This window comes from Lynx rufus, unplaced genomic scaffold (genome assembly GCF_022079265.1).
Source record: "Lynx rufus isolate CCGP_SWC_20201006 ecotype Redwood Valley unplaced genomic scaffold, mLynRuf1.p SCAF_14, whole genome shotgun sequence".
NCBI lineage: Eukaryota > Metazoa > Chordata > Mammalia > Carnivora > Felidae > Lynx > Lynx rufus.
Window position 1 is genome coordinate 15,327,928 of NW_025814828.1, and position 22,401 is coordinate 15,350,328.

Genomic DNA, 22,401 nt, shown 5'->3' on the forward strand with positions numbered 1-22,401 from the left:
AACCAGGAGATGCAATATGGATGAAGGAATAAAATATCCAACCCCTAAAACCATTCTGGACGGGCCTGTTCACTGTCATTTTTGTCCACCCCACCTGCACTACAGGTAGCCGAAGTGGGTCCCTGGATTCACTACAGCAGAGTGAGGTCAGCATCTCGAAACTGGGAGTGCATTCCTGATCCACCAACACTGTGCAAGCTGACCATATGGAAGAAGCAATCTGCAACCCCAGAGGCTCTGGGAGACTGCAGGCCTGCTTTAGCCACTCCGGAAGCTAACTAATCTATGCACGGCAGAAGTTTGAGGAATCGACAGTCCGATGAAACAAAAGACTGTCCTTATTCTCTATATGTTTCCTTACTGTGATGCACTGTCACTCCCCGTTTCTCACTATTATTGTGATTCTTGCTCTACTCTTTGCCATAGGATTGGCTGAGGCCCTCCCCGGCCGGCTAAAAATATGAAGCGAGGTTTCTGTTAACACTCACCTTCCTTTTGTGGATAGAATACTTCGTTGGTACCAACATGGGGAAACAATGGACATGAGACTAAAAAATTAGATCCCCACAAGCCTTATAGTAGGACAAAACACCCCAGTCCTACTATCCAGGCTTGGCTTCTTAAAAGTTCAATTATTGGGAAAAAAAACTGTCTTGCCTAGTGCAGAAAAAGTTCACTGTCGTCTCTGTTCAAAACTTAACGTGCCTAGGCCAAAGATTTTATAACTCAACTACCCCAAAAAACCCAATGATGGGGGGCCCCAGATAACCTTGAGCCAGATCCCCACCCCTTGTCTAACTTGTCTCATCTCTGAGAGGCCTGGGACAATGTCAATGTGGCTATCAAATGGCAAGCCTCAGGTGGACTATACTAGATATGTGGGAGAACAGCCTATATAAATAAACCTCTAAACCAAGGTGATGCTCTTTGACCCTAAATAAAGGGGTCCGAGCATCCAAGGGGGGGGGGAATGTCATAGGGTGTCCTTCCTAAGGAAAGGAAAAAAAAAACCCTCAACCTTGCTATTCACGTACTTGACAACATCCTTTGCGACCTTGTAACATGAGACCACTTAATCAGACTATGTGTTATCATATATGAGAAACAAAGAAGTAAAAAATATATAAAAAACTACCCCACGTGGCGTTCGGGGCTCAGTTGTTTGGATACGAACCCAACTGAGCGGTGCCACTGGCAGGAATATAAATTGCTTCCAGGAAAGAAAAGCCTCCGTGTCAGTGTCACGACTATCAGTGCGAGAATCCTGCTACACTCTCACTGATCTCTCAGTATTTACTTGGGGAACCGATTTTTTGATCCTGGCTCAGGTAGAAAGGACAGCATTCTACAATTGTTATATGACCTCTTAAACTCAAGTTAGCAGCATAACCATTTACAGAAACCAAATATTCTCTCTTTTGGCTCCAACCGTGCCATTAATCTGAATCATCCCATGTACTGACCGAAGGCTATAGAAGTGCAGCACCGGCAGGACTGGGCTCACTGTAGGTGACCTGCACGATTTCCAATCGTGCACGCCGAATCAGAGTTGCAAAATCCAAGAAAAAGGCCATTTTCCCGCAGGGCCCCGGAAGCCGGGCGCCACTTTCCCAGGCAGGCGTCCTCAAGTTCCCGGATCCTCACCCGCCGGTGGCGCGGTGACGGGAGTTTCCCCAACCCCTCCCGCCCTGGCTCCCACACCCAATGAGCGGCCGCGGGCCTTTTTGGTGGGCGGGGCGTGCCTTAGGAGCCTTCCCGGTAGGCCTGCGGCCGGCGCGGCGCCTGACGTCTTTCCGTTCTGTCACGTAGCGGTTAGGGCGTGGCTTCCGCTCCGGGCGCCTGAAGGAGACTTGGAGGGTCCCAGGCCACGGCGCTTGAGTTGTTGGGAGTAGTCGTCGCCGCTTCTGCCGGCAACCCATGAGGAAAATGCTCGCAGCTGTCTCCCGCGTGTTGTCGGGCGTCGCCCAGAAGCCGGTGAGGCGGCGTGGGCGGCCCGGGGTAGGGCACCGGCGGGGCCGAGGCGGGGCCCGGGTCCAAGGCGGGCCGGACGCTGGAGAACGCGGGAGGACGGCCCGGGCCTCGGGACGCGCGGTTTGGTGCCGCCTAGGGCGCTGCGGGGCGTCCGGGGAGCCGCGGGTCTTTTGTTTTTGCTTTCGCACCGTGCATTCCGCTCCGACTCCGGGACGAGGGGCTACTGGGCCCTTCGGCGGTTAATGGGGACGGGAGCTCTGCAAAGTCCGCGTGGAGGTCAGCCGCGGCTCCTTGCGCCTGCTAAAGCTGGTGTGCTCCAGAAATACCCGTTCATTTACTGCAGACAGAAAAGGGGGCCTTGGGCTTCCTCGAGTCTCCAGTTGATCCTGCCCATTCATTTTCAATCTTCCTAATTTTATTCCTCTTGACTGAGAGGCCATATAGTACGTTAAGAGTGTGAAATCCGGAAACCGGTCGTGTTCAAACACCTGCCTCACCATTCACTAACCCTGTGACCTTGGGCAAGTTTTTTTAAACCTCTGGTGCTCAGTTCCCCTATCTCTAAAGGGAAGATAATACCTACGAGTACTTACCCCATGAGGTTGTCGTGAGGCTTAAACGCGTGACACGTATGTAAACCTTTCCAAATAGTGCCTGGTACATAGTAGGTGCCATCTGTGTTCAATGTTATTTCAGTGCCCAGTGGGTATACATTTATGGAACACCTGCATTCAGCTTTGGAGGGTTAAGACCGGGTCATGCTCACCAGAAAGCACCCCCCCTCGCTCCCCCCCGCAAACCTTCCCCTAAAACGTTGAGGTTTTATTTGGCAGCCGCTTCAAAGGCAGTCAAGCAGAACCCAGAGGAAACCGCCCTCCCCCTTAGGTACGCTTAGGGTAAAAGTAGCTAAAGAAAACAGCAGTGGTGATTGGAGGCTGCGGCTCCAGCTCTTAGATGTGCCTAAGACCTTGAACCATTTTGACCTCTTAGGTAGTGGAAGGTAGTGTTACTGGGTATAACTGTAGCCAAACTTGCCTTGCAATTCAGCTTCTAGTAACTCTCCCAGGACTTTGTGGCACTTCTGCTTAGTATGGGCAGATATCATCGAAAGGTAGGAAGTATATAGCCTTCTGGGAATCCCATTGACTGAAATGACTACAAAACACAATTTGGTTAATCAGTTATTAGCGTGTAATTGTAACCAGATCTACCTGAAGGATAAGCACATTTAAGTGTTATTTCTGTATATCACGTGATACGACCAACACTTACTGAGCTCTTAACAAGTGCCAGGCACTAGGCTATTTAATCTCCACAACTGCAGTTTTAAGTTGAATGTAAGTAATAGAAACGTATTTTCAACATTATATAAAGGTCTTAGTTCGGTATTATGTTACATTTAAAGGGTTGCATTAGAAAAGAAAAACTTTGATAGAATTGGTGATATTCTACAGAAAGAGGAAAATTGGTATGTGAGTTTTCAAATTACTGTCACCTGTGTTTCTCTGTGACTACAGAGAAGTCATTTAATATCAGACTCTCATTCACTCAACTGTCCAAAATACTCCTGGTTGTGTTTTGCAGTCTTCCGGCAAGTCGTTGGCCTGAAATGTAAATTGCACTTCATCTCAATAAAACTTTGGCCTCCTCAAAAATCAAATAGAAATGAATTTTGGGGGGCGCCTGGGTGGCGCAGTCGGTTAAGCGTCCGACTTCAGCCAGGTCACGATCTCACGGTCCGTGAGTTCGAGCCCCGCGTCAGGCTCTGGGCTGATGGCTCGGAGCCTGGAGCCTGTTTCTGATTCTGTGTCTCCCTCTCTCTCTGCCCCTCCCCCGTTCATGCTCTCTCTCTGTCCCAAAAATAAATAAAAACGTTGGAAAAAAAAAAATTAAAAAAAAAAAAAAGAAATGAATTTTGGGTTACAGTGATTTGTTAACTGGATAAAACCAGAGCGGAATATAACTTCATTTAGTCACAAATTTTTATTGAGAGAAAAGATTATTACAGCGGAAGTAGATTCTTGAGGATGAGAGACAGTGAAAGAGTTAATGCTCCTTACTTTGAACCCCCCCCCCTCTTTTTGGCTATTTTGCATGTTTCTCCTGATGCCTGTATATGTGGCATTAATTATACTAAGGCACAGAAAAATATTTTGAAGAATTGTGTATTCAGCGTGGATTATGTGTGTCTGTGGGCTGAAACCCTGTTTAATAGCTCCTCCCTGCGACAGAGCGAATCAGGTAATTAGTGTTTCCATAAACTGTAATAATTGATGAGATGTCCTCAAAGTGCTCAGTGTACTTTAAGGTCTTGGGTCTGGTGTGCTTATTTATCAGGTTTCAGTTGTGTTAATACAGGTTGCTTAGAGTGTTCAAAGTGTTTTAGAATCATCATAGATGTATACGTTCTTCTTTGAACCTATACTTCTTAACACTGAAAAGATCATTGTTAGATGAACTGGACAAGTTTCTCGTTGCACAGTTTGCCACACATTCCCAGTGATTCTGGGTTTGACACTTTGATTTCCAACAGTGTCGTTAAAATGAAGCATATCTGATGTTACTCCCATCAAGACAGAAACAACCTGTTTCCAAGCATAGGTGATACAAACAAGTGTAAGGAATTTGTCCTTTAACAAACTCATTGTGTGAAGTAGATGTAGTATTAATATCTTAAAGAATTAATCTTGTAGAATTAATATCTTAAATGTTGCTGTAATTTATTACAATGTTCACTTCTCAGGGGTTACTGGGGCCGGCCTAGGTGGAAGCCTTAGGATGTTGTTCCACTCTTCTCTCTCGCCTTGCCACCTTTCAACCAACCCACAAAACCTTTGGAAATTGGATGCTAGCACCTTCTACAAAATGAGAGTCTCTAAAATGAAAGCAGAGAGCCCAGGGTAACCTAAGTTACTTAAGTACCTGTGATTTCATCTTTGAATGAGGTTGTCTTCAGTTATTTCACAGATTAAATTGCATTTAAAATTTTTATTCTTTGTCTTACTGTTTGTATTTCCAATACGATCCCTTATTTTGTGAGAATTTCACTACCAGTAATCTTTTGGCTTTTTAGGTAATAGGTAAGATTTTTAATTTACACTTGTAGAATCTGAAATTTTTGAACCATTTTCCCCTTTCACTTGAATGGTTCCCATGTATTTAAGAACTTCAGAGTTTTTATTTTTAATGTGAATGGGTTTGTCCATGGTCTCTCAAAGAGGAATCCCATTTAACAGAGAAGCTTTTTATGGCTCTCCAGAGAAAATGAAAGGTAGTTTTTTCAGCAATCTCAACAGTTACAAATTATTATATACTCAGACTTCTGATAGGACTTTCAGCTTCTTTAACTTCAGCTTCTTCAACTCAGCTCCTTTTACCTATTATATGAGTGATTCCTTTAATTTTTGAGATTCATAATAATGAGACGATGAGAAAAGATATGAGTAGCTTTCTGGTGGTCATAATCTTTGGCCTTTCCTTCCTGCTCTTTATTATATAGAATTTTCTGTCATTCTTGGTTTCAACTTTAAGATGGAGAAAGAAAAATTTACCTCTTCACCGGTATGATTGGTTACTGGGGGGTTTGGTCTCTAGTTTTATTTGCTTTTATTAGTTAAGTTTTTATTTGAATTCCAGCTAACATACAGTTAACATACAAACATCAGGAAGGGAAAACTGTTGCAGAGAACAGTAATACTAGTTTCAGGTGTACAATAAAGTATTTCCACAAGGTCTCTAGTTTTATATATTTTTAAAAATACTTATTTATTTTGAGAGAAGGAGCATGCACATGTGCACGTGCAAGTGGAGGAGGGATAGAGAGAGAAACCCCAAGCAAGCACTGTGCTGTCAAGCACAGAGCCCGACGTGGGGCTCAAACTCCTGAACTGAACCGTGGGTTCAGGGTTGAAATCAAGAGTTGGATGCTTAACCTACTGAGTTACCCAGCTGCCCCAAGGTCTCTAGTTTTAAATATTTCTGAAGACTACAGTTTCTGTAGCTGTATCTGGAAATTTATTTTGCACTACAAGAAATATTTCTGGCCCCACAACAGTATTTGTGAACCGGCAAAAATAATAGGTCCGTTTCATGATTGCCAGAAATTAGTTTGTCACCTCACCCCTCTTAGCTTCTGTCCAAATTCCTCAATTTTCTTCACGTATTCTAGGTATACTAATGGACTCTCTCTACCTGTAACTGAAGCATTTATTTCTAGTGTTGAGGCGTTTTTCCTACAGCAGTGTCATTGTTTTGTTGGCTTTATTAGATAAGGGTATATTGATAGGTGAAAAGATAAGTAAATAATAGATTTTTGTATACTTGGAGGTGCATTTAGCAGGTCAGTCTTTACCCTTCTCAACAAGATCAAGTCCAGTGCTAGAAGCTGGATGGTAAGGTGACACACTGTAGGAACACATCACAGGTACTTTCTGTGGGATGTCAAGAATGTGCTTCAAGTCTCCATGAAGAGAAGTCATGTAACTTTACATATCAGCGTGTGAAAACGTGGCAGAATGTGGCTAAACTAATATAATAATAGTAATTGGTTAAATGTTTGTGGTCCAGTCTGGACCTTGGTCATCACTTAGAAGTATTTTTGCTGTGAGCAGGTATGTTCAGTCGAAAGTGAAAAGGAAACATTTCCCCCATCTTTTTACCACCCAAGCAGTGACAGCCACCCATAACATCAAGAAGGGAACATTGTTGCAGAGAACATCTCTCCCTTCTGAGGCTTCAGGAAGAGCCTACTGAAGACCTAAGCTGTTCAGATTATAAAATGTCTGTCAAGTCCATTGTTTTTAAGTCAGGGAGTGCTAAGTATCTTTTCTTTTGTCTTGTACATGTCTCACAAACATATTTATCTCATACTTTGAATAGTTTGAAATATTTTTTTTTATGGAACCATTTCATAGAATGGTGGTTTGCCTGAAGTAGGAATGGAATCACAGTTTTATTTGAAGAAGAATTCTGAAAGTAAAGCTTTAGCTTGTTCAGTGTATAACTATAAACAAAGCCCAGAGATTGTCTAGTCTTTTCTGTTGGCCAGTAACTTCATTATATTTTCAGTGTAATTTTTTTGGAAACAAAATGGCTAAGTGGATGGGTTTGACTTTTTTCCCTCCTTTCTGTTTCTGCTGTTTGCCTTCAGGAAGGGTGTATAATCATGTTTCATTGGCCAAAGCATGGAATCATTTTGAAGACAAGATCCCAACACAGTGAAGAGAAAGGAAGATAAACCCATGAATGTGTTGGGGCTTATGAAAATTCCAGGACTGCATCCTGATAATTGGTTAATAATAATAATAATGACTTTCAAAAATACCTAAAAATAAAAAGTACTGATATGTTTGTATATTTTGGTCTTTCAAGGCAAGCAGAGTGCTGGTGGCATCCCGTAATTTTGCAAATGATGCTACATTTGAAATTAAGGTAAGAGGTGTTTTGCTTTGTGTTAATAATATTTCCACAGGTATACTTTGTTACAGAGTTTTACCTTTGAAATCGAATATTTTGATATTCATGCTCTTTTACCATTTTCTTCCAAATGTTCTAGAGTCAGAGGTTCAGAGAAGTTTAGCAAAAGTTAGAATTCACTTTTCTTGCTGAGCAGCTTGCTGGTGTTTTGGGGAGGGGGAAGGGGGGAGACCTAAAAAAATTGAAGACTTAATCCAAAATTTAGAATGTTGTTTCAGTAAAATATTTCAATAGGAATAGAGTGCTTCTTTAAAAGTTTGTCTTTCAACCTGTAACTCCTTTGACTTCGAGGGGTTCTCAGTGAAAGTCGTCTTAGAAATATTTGTTTTCTACTCCATCCCATTGCACAGTGAACTTTATGATTTAAGGAGTCAGAAGCAATATGTAGCATTTCCAATGTGCTCCTCTGCAGCTTTTTGAATTAAATGTTGTTGCGATATTAGATCTTAGAATGGGTTGGCAGTGTTTGTGTTGTAGTAACTGGAAGTTAACTGTCTGATTCCATTTCAGAAATGTGATCTTCACCGACTGGAAGAGGGCCCTCCTGTCACCACGGTACTCACCAGGGAGGATGGGCTCAAATACTATAGGATGATGCAGACTGTTCGCCGAATGGAATTAAAGGCAGATCAGCTGTATAAACAGAAAATTATTCGTGGTTTTTGTCACTTGTGTGATGGTCAGGTAAGTGGTGGTTTTGTAATAAAACCATGTTAGATTTAGGAATTTAAGTATGGTTGTTTTGTGGTTTTTTAACTAGAGAGCATGGGGTAGGGGCAGAGAGAGAGAGAGAATCCCAAGCAGACTCCACATTCAGCACAGAGCCCATTGCTGGGCTCGGTCCCATGACCCTGGGATCAAGACCTGAGCCTAAATCAAGAGACGCTCAACCAACTGAGCCACCCAGGTGCCTCAGTATGGTTTGTATTTACTGGATTTTACCTTGCCTTTTGCATCAGAAGGACTCGAGACTGGCTTGTCAGAGTAAAGATGAGAATGCCGAGACCTGCTATGAAGCTTACACTGGAGAATTTTTTCACATGCCCCTGTGCCTTACATGGCACTGTGATCACCTGTACTGGATATACTTTTTGGGGGAAGGGTTTTCATTTTGATTTTTGTCTTGTGGATTTAGGCCAAGGGTTACAAATTCAAATACCTGTGGGGACTAGCTAGGTGCAATAAAGGAGTGAAGAAGGCCAGCTGTACAAAACTAGAGAACGGTGACTAGGACTGGTAGTGACCTTGAGCAGGCAGCCCCCCTGCCCACCAGGGGCATCATAACTTGGTTCTAGCCGGTTGATGCCATGTGGACATATGAGATTAGTGCTTCCTGTTGTTTGTTTCTTCTAGAGAAGACAGAAGTCTGGATTTTCACATGAAATTCCCCCAGTATTAATGCTGATGTCTAATTCGGGATTTTTTCCATATCACTGTATGGGCTTGAAACTGTACATCTTTGGATTGCCGGTTTGCAGCTTCTGGCTTGTGCTTTACCCTCTACTCTGTTTGTGATGAAAAATAGAGCTCTTTTTGTGGTTATTAAAGAGTTCCGCTAGGCCAAATGTTTCCTAATATTCTAGGGATTCTTTTATCTAGAAATGTGAATTGTATTGACTCATTGCTGCTGCTTCTTTTAATGCAGGAAGCTTGTTGTGTGGGCCTGGAGGCCGGCATAAATCCCACAGACCATCTTATCACAGCCTATCGGGCTCATGGCTTCACCTTTACTCGTGGACTTTCTGTCCGAGAAATTCTTGCAGAGCTTACAGGTTTGCTGTTGATTTTCAAAAAAGAAAAATTACTGAAATAACTTTGCAGATCTCTCATATTAAGATGCTATTACAACTTAATATTAAAACCTTTTTGAGTTAAAAAAAAAAAAAAAGAAAGCCTCTCCTTTTGGTGCTCTGGTACCTCTCTTGTGCTTTTGAGTAAACTGACCGTTTTTGAGGTCATCTGGTCCTTCAGGTAGAAGTTTAAAAATGTTAGCTCCGTAAAATCAGAATACTGTTGATCACTCAAGCATGCCAGTAGAAATCTAGCAGTCATAGAAAGTAAATGGGGTAGGAGCATTTCATTGTATGCAATTTAAATTCTAGGAATCTTTTTCATGTCCCCTTGACTTTTGAACTGTTCATTGTACCAGTGTAGGGGAAATCAGAAGACGTTTATAACTGGAAAAAAAGTCCAGGGTATCATGATAATGTCTAAAGGATAAAGGTCAAGGACATGAGACTGGATTGGTGTTCATGAAAGGATGTAGTGGAACATGTATTTGCATAGAGGGATGGGTGCTTATGCAGTTGAATTAGCCTGTGAGTCCCCGTGGTTGACCCTCTCAGTAAATACTTGGCGTGCGATTTTCTTTTGTATATTTGGTTTTTGATGTGTATATGCTGCCATTTCTAGGACGAAGAGGAGGTTGCGCTAAAGGGAAAGGCGGATCGATGCATATGTATGCCAAAAACTTCTACGGGGGCAACGGCATCGTCGGAGCTCAGGTGACCCGAGATGAGGATGAGGATTGCATGCTTGCCTTGATTTAGCCTTAGACCATGTCTTAAAGATCTTCACACCCCAGAGAATGTTCCTCTTGAAGTATTTTAGGACTGTGGGGGCTTGGTGTACTTTTTTTTTAAATTTTTATGTTTTTAGGTTATATTTTATATTTGAGAGAGAGAGAGAGAGACAGAGAGAGAGAGACAGAATCTGAAGGCGGCTCCAGGCTCTGAGCTGTCAGCACAGAGTCTCAAACCCACGAGCAGTGAGTTCATGACCTGAGCCGAAGTCGGATGCTTAACCGACTGAGCTACCCAGGCGCCCCAGGGAGCCTGGTGTTTTTTAAAAGACCTGTTGCTTCATAGCCTACCATTTGATCAGTTAATAAACAGGTTTGGACAGTGATTTAAAATTCTTCCTTTTAGGTATTTGTCAGGTTTTATAAGGAAGCAAGAGTCTGTAGTAACAGCTGTACCTTCACTTTTTCCATTTAAGTACATTGATTGCTTTGTCACATCCACTTTGGCCTACCTCTCCCTGCTGTAGACTGCTGATGCTAGTGTCTGACAAGGAAAGGCAGGTGATCAGGATCTTAGGGGCCTAGTTAGAAATAAATCCAGCTTTCTTGCTTATGTAGTCCTCTTCGTTCTCATCAGTTAGTGAATAGTGAAGAAGTAACAGTGTAAAAATGTAACTAGATTGTTTGGTTTGTTTTCTAATGAAATTCTATTATATGTTAAAAAAAATTAGGTTTCATGTTTTGGCTCTTTAGTAGTGGAATCTTTGCAGAAATGTTGTTTCATGGTTAAAAGAGAATGAGAATTATTCATGCTGTTTTACCAGTTTGTAATTATGGGGGTGGAGTAGTTAGAGATAGCAGTGGAAGAGGGAGTTTGCAGTGACACTGTAATTTTTATCTTAAATTCTGGCCAGGAGTTAAAATGCGGAGCATTAATTTCCCTCCTCGTGGAGGGAAGTTGGCTAACATACAGTCTATACAGTGTCCTCTTGGTTTTGGGGGTAGATTCCCTTGATTCATTGCTTATATACCAGTGCCCTCTTCAATGCCCATCACCCATTTTCCCCCACCCCCCCCCATCAACCTTATGGTTTGCCTCCCTCCCTTTCTGTTTGTAACTATTTTTTTCCCCTTCCCCTCCCCCATGGTCTTCTGTTAAGTTTCTCAAGTTCCACATATGAGTGAAAACATATGGTATCTGTTTTTCTCTGACTTACTTAGCGTAATACCCTCTAGTTCCATCCACGTTGCTGCAAATGGCAGGATTTCCTTCTTTCTCATTGCCAAGTAGTATTCCATTGTACATATAAACCTCAGTGGTTCTTTTCTTGGTTTTCCTTAATATTAGGTGCCCCTGGGAGCAGGGATTGCTCTGGCCTGTAAGTATAACGGAAAGGATGAGGTCTGTTTGACTTTATATGGCGATGGTGCTGCTAACCAAGTGAGTATATGCCTCTTAAGTTTTTAATAACCATTGCAGTTTTATTCCTAAAGCGTTGAACGTTCATAGTTCATTTATAGAGAAAGAATATATTGCTTATTAGTTGAAGTAGCCACTCGTGGAAAGCTAAAACTTGGTTTTATGGCCAGATTAAAGGTTCACTTCATGGCCTGTTCACCAAGCGCTCTGTACGGGCACACCCGTGAGGGAACTCTCCTTTGCCTCTACCTCGGTGCTTCACAAACGCTCGGCAGCTAAAAGACCTTTTCACATTTTACCCCGTTGCAAACCAATTCTTCAATCAGTACCGTAACGTACAGACTCATTCTCTTGGATGCCCTGGCATCGTCAGACTCCTCTCACGGTCTGTGAGCCGCGACTCTTTCTGTACTTCTGTCATGGCCCGAGTCCTCACCAGCCCGTGCACGATACTCTGAGGCACTGCTCTGGATGCTGATTCTCAGGCACTGGCTCACTCTGGTTTTCCATCGGGTCTCCTAGCATTTACAATAAAGCATAAAACCAGGTAGCCACGGAGCCAGTGTGTTTCGTACTGCTGCCTTGACCCCACTTAACAAGTGGTGGTATTTGGTTTGTGCCTTCCTTGGGTTGCAGAAAGAGATGTTTGCTGCTGCTTGTCCCTAACACACACTCGTTGGTTTCAAAAGCTGGTTTGTGGAAGGTGAGGCATTTCGTGTTTTGTGAAAACTTCTGGGTCAGAGGGCGGCTGCGGGGGACGATGAAGAAGTCTAGAGAAAAATGGCAAAATGAAACCATTTGAACTTCTTCTACATACTTCCAGGGTCAGATATTCGAAGCTTATAATATGGCAGCTTTGTGGAAATTGCCATGTATTTTCATCTGTGAAAATAACCGCTATGGAATGGGAACATCTGTTGAGAGAGCAGCGGCCAGCACGGATTACTACAAGAGAGGTGACTTCATTCCTGGGCTGAGGGTAAGGACATCTGGTGTGAAGCCAGGGCTACCCCCTTGATGCCTCTGTGCGTGACCTTGACAATCTCACACACGTTGAAGAGTTCACGGTTTTTAGTGCACAGATAGGTCCTGTAAAAATAAAATGGTTTTAGGTTGATTTATGTTCTGCCCCTTTCCTGTGTATCAACAGGTAGATGGAATGGATATCCTGTGTGTCCGGGAGGCGACGAGGTTTGCAGCCGCCTACTGTAGATCTGGAAAGGTAAGGCTTTCTCTTAGGCCTGTGGGCTAGAGATTTCTATTGATGTTTGTCTTAAAGTTAAAAGAATGCCTCCCGTGTGTCTATCGTAGCTCTTCAGGGGTAGCTGGTAGTTGAGGTTATGTATAAAGTAGAAGCAGAGTCAAGTGAATCGGGGCCCTTTGTAAATAGTGTGGTCTTGGTAGCTCACCTTTTGGGAAACGAAAGCTCCCACGTTGCCTCCATTTAGGGCAAATCTTTTGAGTGCTTCCTCAGCATTTTGCCTTGTGGTTTGCCTCCAACCTCTACCCACCCACCCCCTCCATAAGCCCCTCGAATGAACACTGGAGACCCTCACAATGCTCAGCACAGAACTTTGCTTGGATAACAGGTGTTCAGTGTAAGCTTGTCTTCTCTAAGTTAAATATTATGGTTCAAGTGTGTAATCCTAGTCTTCCTGTTCCAGTTGAGAATCTCAACCTTTCAGGGAGAGCAGTAGAGGAAGAGGGCAACAGTGAGGTTGGCGAAGGTGCCATCAGAGCTGGTGGAAAGAACGATGTTCTCCCTAAGTTGGTGTTGCACAGCCCAGAAAGCATGTCCTTAGGGTTGACCTTTCAGTGACCTCCCCTGTGTGGTAAGATACGGACAGCAGTGATGCTAGTGGGGCAGGGGGTGGAGCAGAGGGGGAAATGTAGAGTATGACTGAGGTGGCAGTGAGCTCAGCGGTCTGTATTCAGACTCCCAAGACTAGAAGAGGTCCAGGCTTGGGAGGTGGGTATCATTCCCCTCTTCCCCAGTTCCTGAAAGAATATGTGGGGTACAAACATGTAGAAACGTTATCACCGGTTTGTGGTATGTGTTGACTTTCCCAGCCTGATCTTGGAACTAGAGGAATCTAGACACCCCCTTAGCCCAACCCACTGCGCTTCTCAGTAGCTCCTGGATGACACAGAACAGAAAGAATAGGTGACAGTTCCTGAGGAATTGACGTAGGTCGGGTGATGCAGTAAATACTTCTCATGTGTTCATCGGCACAACTCTTGAGTCCGGTCCCTCATCTGTGAGACCGGAACCTAAGGCGCAGAGCAGTCAAGGGTACATAGCTGCTGTACGCCACAGCCCAGATCGGACCCCAGGCACTTGAACTACCGCACCCAAACTGCCCGGGGATCCTAGATCCACCCTCTCCCCCTCAGTGTTCAACCTCGTCTTCTGGAAGGGGGCTGGCGTAGCAGGAGGAAGGTGTCCTAGGGGTGGTCAGGCTGGCCGGCAGAGTCGCAGGGTTAAACAGCAGATGTTGTCCATGACTGCCGTCTTTGTCACACGCTCGCCAGATCCGTGTGCAGCAGGATTGGTCACCAGCCCCTCTGAAACACTGCGTGAAATGGGGGGAGGAGATTCACCTACCCAGCCTAGCTTTAGTTCTTCTGCCTTCTGTACTTTCCAGCACATACAGGTTTGCTTTTAGTCTTATTCTGTGAGATCTTATGTTCGTGTTTTTCTCTAGCTTTCTAAAAGGATCCAAATGTTTGTAGATCATGTCCTCTGTGACTGAGGGGGAAAACTAGATGAGATAAACTGACACCCTCCCCCTTGGTGTCATAACTGCTAATAGGTTTTTCTTCATTAAATCTCAGCTGTTTCATAGGATTATTATATTATCAAAGACCATGCTAATAAAATGATTAAGATCAGTGGGCTCTATAACATGTTAAATGCCTTTTGGATTCCAGTAAGTTCCTGTTAAGAATGAGGAGGGGGGGCACCTGGGTGGCTCAGTCAGTTAAGCATCCGGCTTTGGCTCAGGTCACGGTCTCATGGTTCATGGGTTTGAGTCCCGCATCGGGCTCTGCACTGACAGCTCAGAGCCTGCTTCACATTGTGTCTTTGCCACTCCCCCGCTTGTGTTCCCTCTCTCAACAAACAAACAAAAAAAAAAATGAGAAGGATGAAACGGAATACACAGGTATTAGAAATGAGAACAGCTACGTCAGGTAATAGGAATTCTTGACGACTCAGCCAATTTACAGATTGACGAGAAGATCTTTGATTCTGTAAGGATATGCTGTGCCCATCATCTCAATCTCTACTGGGTTCTGTTTTAGGGGCCCATACTGATGGAGCTACAGACTTACCGCTACCACGGACATAGCATGAGTGACCCTGGTGTCAGGTACGGTCATGGGAAATCTGAGTGTGGTGTCCCAAGTGGCTGGGCTTTGTGTGTGGCTACTCACATGAAAAAGCAAACATTTCTGCCTTTGCTTTGGAAGCCAGACACCAGTGGGCTTCATGCGGTGAATTAGTTGACATCAAGTAAAGTAGTTATAGGAGTCTTTGCCTGGAAGCATTCTGAAAATGCCTATAATACACAGCATGCACTATGCTCTTGTTAGCAAGAGCAGCAATAAAAAAAATTGCAGAGGGGGACGCCGGGCTGGCTCAGTTGGTAGAGCATGCGACTTTGTGTCTCCATTGGGAGCTCGGGCCCCACTTTCGGGGTAGAGGTTATTTAAAAAAAAAACTGCAGAGAGAAATCATTGCATAAAACAGGTCGACGGTATGGAGAGTTTATGTATTTAGGGGCATGTAGCTTTTGTAGGCACTACCCCCATGAAGACTCGGAATTTGAAAAGCTGGCTGGTGTGGAGTGAGGCCACCTGGCACGTGGGGTATTCAACATGTTGAAATCTATCAGTGAGAGGTAGGTTATGGTAGGAAGATAGTTTTACTTGTCGATTTAGTAATTCTGGCATGTCATGCTGCCATCCCAGCGTGTGACACAGTTAAAAGAAGTAGATTTAGTCAGAGTAAGCCCTGACGAGCCTTGGAGTAGATTGGAGTTCTAAGGGAAAACGTTATAAAGAGCAAGTGGGAAAAATGTCCTTGGTGTTTGCAAAAAACGGTAGAGCCCTTCCTTGTGGGGTTATATGTGACTTAGGACAAGGAAGTACAGTTGACCCTTGAACGATACAGGTTTGAACCGCATGGGTCCATTTCTTACAGAACGGTATTTTTTTCTCTGATTTTAACACTTTTTTCTAGTTTACATTAAGAATATAATACACATGTACAAAATGTGTTTTTGGGGGGAGTCAAAATTTGCAGATTTTCTACGGGGTGTATGGGGAGTTGGTGCTTCTGACCCCCACGTTGTTCAGGGGTCAGCTGTATCATAGAAGAGGGATCGGAAAACCTGTCCGAGGGTTTGCTGGCCACGCTTCTCTGGGGTCTTCACGTTTGCTTCCTGCTTGGCATTCTGCCTCACAGTCTGTAGTTCTCACCACCCACATCAAATGTAGAAGCTCAGAAGGGTGGTACGGTGGGCACATAAAGAGGCTCTACCCTGTCCTTCCTACCCTTCATCTAGAGCCAAGAAGCAAATAAAGGCTTGGCCCCTGTTGTCAGACCGCCCGAGAAGCCGGGGGAAGTGCCAGGGTAGAGTTTCCTGTCAAAGACATTGAGCAGCTCTTACAGAATTGTTAGAGGTGGGGTTCTTGTATTTTGAAAGTAGAATTGCACTGTTCCCACAGTGACAGAGGTATTGCTGTGCTCCCGGTCAGAAACATACATCTGTATTTCACAGAACGGTCTTTGCTGTACCGGGAATGTTCTTACCTATTCGTTTGCCTCCCTGTAGTTACCGTACACGAGAGGAGATTCAGGAAGTAAGAAGTAAGAGTGACCCTATTATGCTTCTCAAGGATAGAATGGTGAACAGCAACCTGGCCAGTGTTGAAGAATTAAAGGTAGGCTCTCTGCTCTCCTTTCTGGGCAACGCGTTTTTCTGCACACAGAAAGCTGCCGCTCCTGGGGGAACTGCCTCCGTAAATGGGAAGGTTTCAGAGCACATGAATCAGTCGTATTTGCAAAAGCTTTAACCCTCCCGGTAGCACCATTCTTTTTTCCCTAAAAATAGACTTTGGATGTTAAATTCATAAATGTTCCAAAATTTAAAAAAACAATCATCACCTTCAAAAATAGCAACTATTAGCACTTGTATACTAGCAACAGGTTCCAGGTAGAGCTAGTTGGTACCTAAGCTGCTGTGTGTTCAAAAACCTCCCGAACTATAATCTGATTTTTAGGAAATTGATGTTGAAGTGAGGAAAGAGATTGAGGATGCTGCCCAGTTTGCCACCGCTGATCCTGAACCGCCTTTGGAAGAACTAGGCTATCACATTTACAGCAGCGACCCACCTTTTGAAGTTCGGGGTGCAAATCAGTGGATCAAGTTTAAGTCCATCAGTTAAAGGGAAACTGCACATCACGGATGGTGATACTTTCAACTGTAAGGGACTCTGTGTTCTCCACTTTTAACATTAAGCAAGAAAAACCCATACAAAGAAAGGATGTAGGCTAAGATAGTAATTGCATGTGTTTTGTATAGTGTTGCGTTGAAAGACGTTATTGCACACCTAAGTATTTAGTGTGAAAGTTACAAAGGGTATTTTAGACTTAAAATTATTTCCTTAAAATAGTTCTCTTTCTTTTAATAATTGAGAAGTATTTGCTAAATCGTATACATTAAGTGAAAAATGGCCATTTCTACCTGTCTAACTCTGCCATCAGTCGAGGGGAGTAGGATCATTCCCTGGACCCTTGTAGTGGCACGTGTCCATCACCAGTGTGCGTGTGGAGGCTGAAGCCGAGTCACACTGACCACTGCTCGATAAAACGCAATATTTATTATATCCAGGCAGGGTATATAGAAGGACAATTCCATTTTTAAATAAGACCTCTTCATTTATATATTAAATACAAAACATAGTTTTCTATGTACATTCAGTATCAAACAGAAGGCATATTCTTAACATTTTAATCTTGTAAGTACCCCATGGTCTAGAACAGTGATGCCAGCCTGCTTTCCAGTAAGTGCTATAGGGTGTACGGAATTTTCATCCGTTTTTAAGAACGCCATACTATGCTGGGATGTCAAAATTAGGGTTCAGTCACTGTTCTCACAATGCTAAGGTTCCACTCACCTTTAAGACATGTTGATAAGTAACAACACGTTTAAAAAACCCATCCCGTTTCTGTAAGTCTTTAAAACTTCAAGGTCTTAAATAGTGGTGGTTTCCTTGTGTAAACTCGGTGAAATTCATGTCACGTTAACAGAAGTTTAAACAAAGATGACAGCTCTTGGCTCCCTCTATTCCCGGGCTTAGCCGACAGTTTCAGCCTCATCTTGGGAGGCCAGGGACCCCTGAGCCTTTCTTCTGTACTGGGACACTGCTGTCCAGAGCCTGCAGAGGAGACCGCCACTAGGAAACAATCCAGAGTCTTTTTTAGAGTGGTAAGAAAAGAACTTCAAAACCCCACCAAATACCTGGGTAGCTCTTATGTCAAAAGCTATGTTAAGTAATTCTAGACTTGTCTAGATTTGCCAAAATGTAGTTCCTAACTTAAAGATACGTCCTCTTGTATTTGTGCCCAGTAGGAAGGGGACGTGACCTGCGAGGTATGTGCAGGAATGCCAGGTTGCTAGAGAATAAAAAGGGTTGGATGGCGCATGGATGGCAGAAGATGGGAGGGGGAGAGCTTTTGTGTTTCCCCTCCCTCTTTCTGACTCATACACAACCTGATCCTAGGAAACCTCCAGAGTTGGGGGCTGAGATTGTGGCTTAGAAAACACACTACCCAGATAGGAAATTAATTTCAATGAAGGGGGAAAGTTACCAGCCCTTTGTTTTCTACTGCTTTATTTAAAAGCATAAGCACAGGGAAAAAAAAGTCATTTTCTGTTAGTGTTTTGAAGCCATTCTTACCGTAGTCTAAGGTGTCTTAGATCTTCCTTAGTGATATCATTTAGAATATCAGAAAGTGTGTAACCCTCTTCAACAATCTGAAACAGACATCAAATACATAAGAGCTAAGCTGCTATTATTATTTGTTATTACAGCATAGGAATGTTTTTTTGTTACAAATTTACCTTTTCTATTGTACTCGCATCTGCTCCTTTCTCTTGTAACCAGTCTACAAGCTCTTTATCTGTTTTCGGCCCATGAGACCCGGGTGGGGATGCTGGGTTCTCTGGAGTATCTGCAACGATCAGAGATTTGTTTTGTTGTATATTAATTCTGCAAAGATAAGTTGGATGAAATAAACTATTCCAGAACGTAAATGTGACTTGAAAGCAAATTAATTCATTAAACCTGTCTTAGCAGCTCTAGTCCACAGTGCACAACATCACACAGTTCTTGGCTTCACTTTCCAGAGATTAAAGGAACCACAGGTAAGGGTGATTTTCCTTCTTTGGAATTTGATATGCTATAGGTCTACCACTTTAAATGCTTATTCTAGTCTTTAAAATGCCTTTTGTAAGGAATCCCATCCTTATCTGCACTGGAAATCAAATGAGGAAACAATTCAGTATTGAGATTTTTGTACCAGAGCCTATCCATTCTACATTCCAAGAGGCAGCTGTAGCCCTTTTGAACGTTTATTTATTTTTGGGACAGAGAGAGACAGAGCATGAACGGGCGAGGGGCAGAGAGAGAGGGAGACACAGAATCGGAAACAGGCTCCAGGCTCTGAGCCATCAGCCCCAGAGCCCGACGCGGGGCTCGAACTCACGGACCGCGAGATCGTGACCTGGCTGAAGTCGGACGCTTAACCGACTGCGCCACCCAGGCGCCCCAGCTGTAGCCCTTTTGTAGGCACACAATGAATTCAGAAGGTAGGTAGTAAATCGCCCTGTTTAGGTATGCGGTAAGACATTTTCATCACCCCAAAAAGTTGTTGTGGCCTTGAATAATCCATCCCCTCCCTGCCCCCATTCTGATTGGTTTTCTGTCCCTGTAGTTTTGCCTTTAACAGAGTACTGCATATATAAATATTCCATACTTAGGAAGTCCTAGTGTGTAGCCTTTGAATCTGCCTTCACTTAGCATAATGCATTTGTGATTCATCTGTGTTTTTGAATGTACTGGCAGTTCCTTTTTATCGTTGATTAGTATCCCAGAATCTACTGGAGTGCTTGCTGGTTTCATAGAGAATAACTGCAGCAGTGTCAAGGCTGACTAGACCGTTAGGCAGATTTTCAGTGGTCTCGCTCCCCCAAGTCAGAGCAAGTGGAAAATTACTCACCATTAGATTTGAACTGTAACTGAAGATGATACAATTCTTGAGTTTTCTGCTCTAGGGTTTGCCGTAGAAGATTCTGGTACTCTCTCTCTTTCTGAACTAGGTGTTCCAAAAGTCTGGTTAAACAAACAAGCCATTATCCAGAGAGAGCCTAACATCATTCAGTTCAATTCACAAACATTTGTTGAACCTTACAGGTTGAAAAAAAATTACACAGTCCCAACAATCTGGTTGCAGCCTGTACCTGGGCACCTACCTTGTGTTTCCTCCCTTTGAAAAAAAAGACCAGCACTCAGGGCATGGGTCTATTTTGTCTCAAAACCTATCAGGAACCAGAAAGATAACCTGAGGGTGATCGGTAAACTCAGCCAGGAAGGATCTGATAATTACAACTGGTCTCCCTGCGTCAGATCAAGTTGCTGAAACTAGTTCTCAGGCTCTTTCTCCTCTGGGGAGGAGGCCAAGGAGCTAGAAGCCCTGCTGCTTCTTTTTTTTAATATTTATTTCTGAGAGCGAGAGAGCACGTGCAAGCAGGGGAGGGGCAGAGAGAGGGGGACAGAGGATCCAAAGCAGGCTCCGCACCGAAAGCAGCGAGCCCGATGTGGGGCTCGAACTCACAAACTGTGAGATCATGACCTGAGCCGAAGTTGGATACTCAACCGACTGAGCCACCCGGGTGCCCCTGCTTCTGATGGACAGTGGTGGGAGGGAGCCGGCAAAAAGAGCCCCTCAAGCGGGAGGAATGCAGCTCCAGACGTCTGTGGGACCAGTGACTGCTAAATGCTTCACAGGGGCTGGCCTCCCACTCAGGACAGACCAGGTGCCTCCAGGCCACACCACTCTGGGTGGGAGGTGCCATCCTCGTGCTCTACCTGACAGCAGCTAAGGCATCTCCATGCCGTAGGGACAGGCGTGCTACCGAGGGAGGGCGTGCTTGTCTGCCATCTGTGGTCGGCTGCTGTCATTACTAATTCTACTGAAACTGCAAAGTGACAGAAGGACTATCAGCAGTGTAGGTGAAGAGCCACTGAGCCCATATGTAACAGTTTAGGAATTTAGTAATTATAAACCTTACCAGAAAATTTTTTTATTAATTTTTTTTACATTTATTTTTGAGAGGGAGAGACAGAGGAAAAGTGGGGGAGGGGCAGAGAGAGAAGGAGACAGAATCAGAAGCAGGTTCCAGGCTCTGAGCTGTCGGCACAGAGCCCGGCCTGGGGCTCCAGCTCACAAGCCATGATCATCATCACCTGAGCTGAAGTCGGGCGCTCAACCCACCGAGCCACCCAGGCGCCCCACCAGAAAATTTTTAAAGTGGTGCTAATTATCACGAGCTTCCACAGGTGTCATATTTTAAAAGCTTTCACAATTTTGCTACCGCTACCTATTAACTACAACTCCAGGTCTCAGGGCGCCTGGGTGCCTCGGTCAGTAAGGGTCCGACTCCTGATGTCTGCTCACGGTTCGTGGGAGCGAGCCCCACGTCAGGCTCTGTGCTGATGGCGTGGAGCCTGCTTGGGATTCTCCCTCCCCCTGCCCCTCCCCACTTGCACTCTTTCTCTCAAAATAAATAAGCTTAAAAAAATGAAAACAAAAACCCTCTAGGTCTCTAAAAAGAAGTGATTAGATCTGCCTAAGGTCAAACTTCAGAGATCCCTGGAGTGTATACAATGTTTCTTCCAAAATAAGGATAGCTGATACCATATCTCCCTGTCAAGTATTAATTGGCATTAGTAGTGATCATATGGCAACAAGGCATCATCTGGAACCAGGACCAACTCATTTGCTCTGCCCGTGGGTTCTGTCCTTTATAGGTCTACTGATGTGATTACCCAGGGCAAACGGGACTCATTTTACTCATTTGACAAATATTTTCGAATATCTACTATGTGCCAGGAAGTGAACAAAACAGACCAGCTCTCTCGGGGGTACCTCACACCAATGCCAGGGTCCCCTGGCTGGGAAAGAAGGCCACGAATGCCTGCCGGCTAATTCTGACAAATCACACGGAAGAGATTCAAAGAGAGGAGGGTAAACTTCTGCAGGGTCAGGGTTATGGGACACCCACCCCTGGCTTGGCTACGTCCGTAGGGGCAGGCTGCAGCTGTCCACCGCTCTCTGCCGAACCCACGCACCATGCCAGGGGGCTCACCTTGGTGAAGAGACAGAAAAAACTCCCCAGACGCTGGTGCCTTCAGCACGGCTGATTGCTCTGTGCCTGGTGGCAAGGCATCACAGCTCTCTGATTCCTAACGTTAAAGAAGGGGAGGCTTTCTCCCCCAGTTGAAGCTGAGACCACCCCCTTGCCTGCTTTGTTGGTGAAGATGCTTTTCCGAGACCCGGGTGAGACCCTCAGGCAAGCAGAGTGATAACCTTCCTGGCCCAGGTCACTGTCCCACCCCTGCCCACCTGTTGGTTTCTTGCCTGAGCTGGCCCAGCTGGAGGCTCAGGTGCCGGTGGTGGAGCTGCTGGGGCTGTGGCTCTGGGGCGCCCGCTGACGGGGGGCTGCTCCCTCCGTATGCCGCGTGCCCTTCACTCCCAGGCAGGTCTGCAGGGGGAGAGTCGTCCTCCACCTCATCTGGGTCCTTCTCCTCCCCTTCGGTCTCTGACGTGGGCTCGAAGTGGGCTCGGAGCTCTGTGAAATGACGGAAGGAGAAAGGACCGTGGTGACACAAGGCCAGGGCTCAGTGGAGCTTCTGTCCTTATGCCAGCGAACGGGAGTGTTCGGAG

General features: G+C 44.6%; 2 protein-coding genes across 2 annotated transcripts in view; one reads left to right on the forward strand and one right to left on the reverse strand.

Annotated features, from left to right (window-relative positions):
• Positions 1-1,836: 1,836 nt before the first annotated feature.
• Positions 1,837-18,709, forward strand: PDHA1 (pyruvate dehydrogenase E1 subunit alpha 1). The gene is made up of 11 exons (XM_047075974.1): positions 1,837-1,974; positions 7,342-7,401; positions 7,957-8,130; positions 9,092-9,218; positions 9,859-9,950; positions 11,316-11,408; positions 12,211-12,366; positions 12,538-12,609; positions 14,691-14,758; positions 16,226-16,334; positions 16,674-18,709. The coding sequence occupies exons 1-11, from the start codon at positions 1,918-1,920 to the stop codon at positions 16,836-16,838; spliced, it is 1,173 nt and encodes a 390-aa protein (XP_046931930.1). The 5' UTR covers positions 1,837-1,917; the 3' UTR covers positions 16,839-18,709.
• The window catches only part of MAP3K15 (mitogen-activated protein kinase kinase kinase 15), a 124,066-nt gene continuing 118,957 nt past the window's right edge, over positions 17,293-22,401 (reverse strand). The window contains exons 25-30 of the mRNA XM_047075973.1: positions 22,197-22,306; positions 22,081-22,136; positions 19,675-19,787; positions 18,518-18,627; positions 18,354-18,430; positions 17,293-17,849 (exon numbers count right to left, since the gene is read on the reverse strand). Coding sequence (XP_046931929.1) covers positions 17,750-17,849; positions 18,354-18,430; positions 18,518-18,627; positions 19,675-19,787; positions 22,081-22,136; positions 22,197-22,306 — 566 coding nt within the window. The 3' untranslated portion in view covers positions 17,293-17,749. The remainder of the gene's footprint in view (positions 17,850-18,353; positions 18,431-18,517; positions 18,628-19,674; positions 19,788-22,080; positions 22,137-22,196; positions 22,307-22,401) is intronic.

Bases quoted from the DNA above. Each gene is read 5' to 3' on its own strand.
- PDHA1 (XM_047075974.1), top strand. From the start codon at position 1,918: ATGAGGAAAATGCTCGCAGCTGTCTCCCGCGTGTTGTCGGGCGTCGCC. The intron at 1,975-7,341 runs GTGAGGCGGCGT...TGGTCTTTCAAG, and splicing joins CGGGCGTCGCCCAGAAGCCG to GCAAGCAGAGTGCTGGTGGC. The intron at 12,610-14,690 runs GTAAGGCTTTCT...GTTCTGTTTTAG, and splicing joins CCTACTGTAGATCTGGAAAG to GGGCCCATACTGATGGAGCT.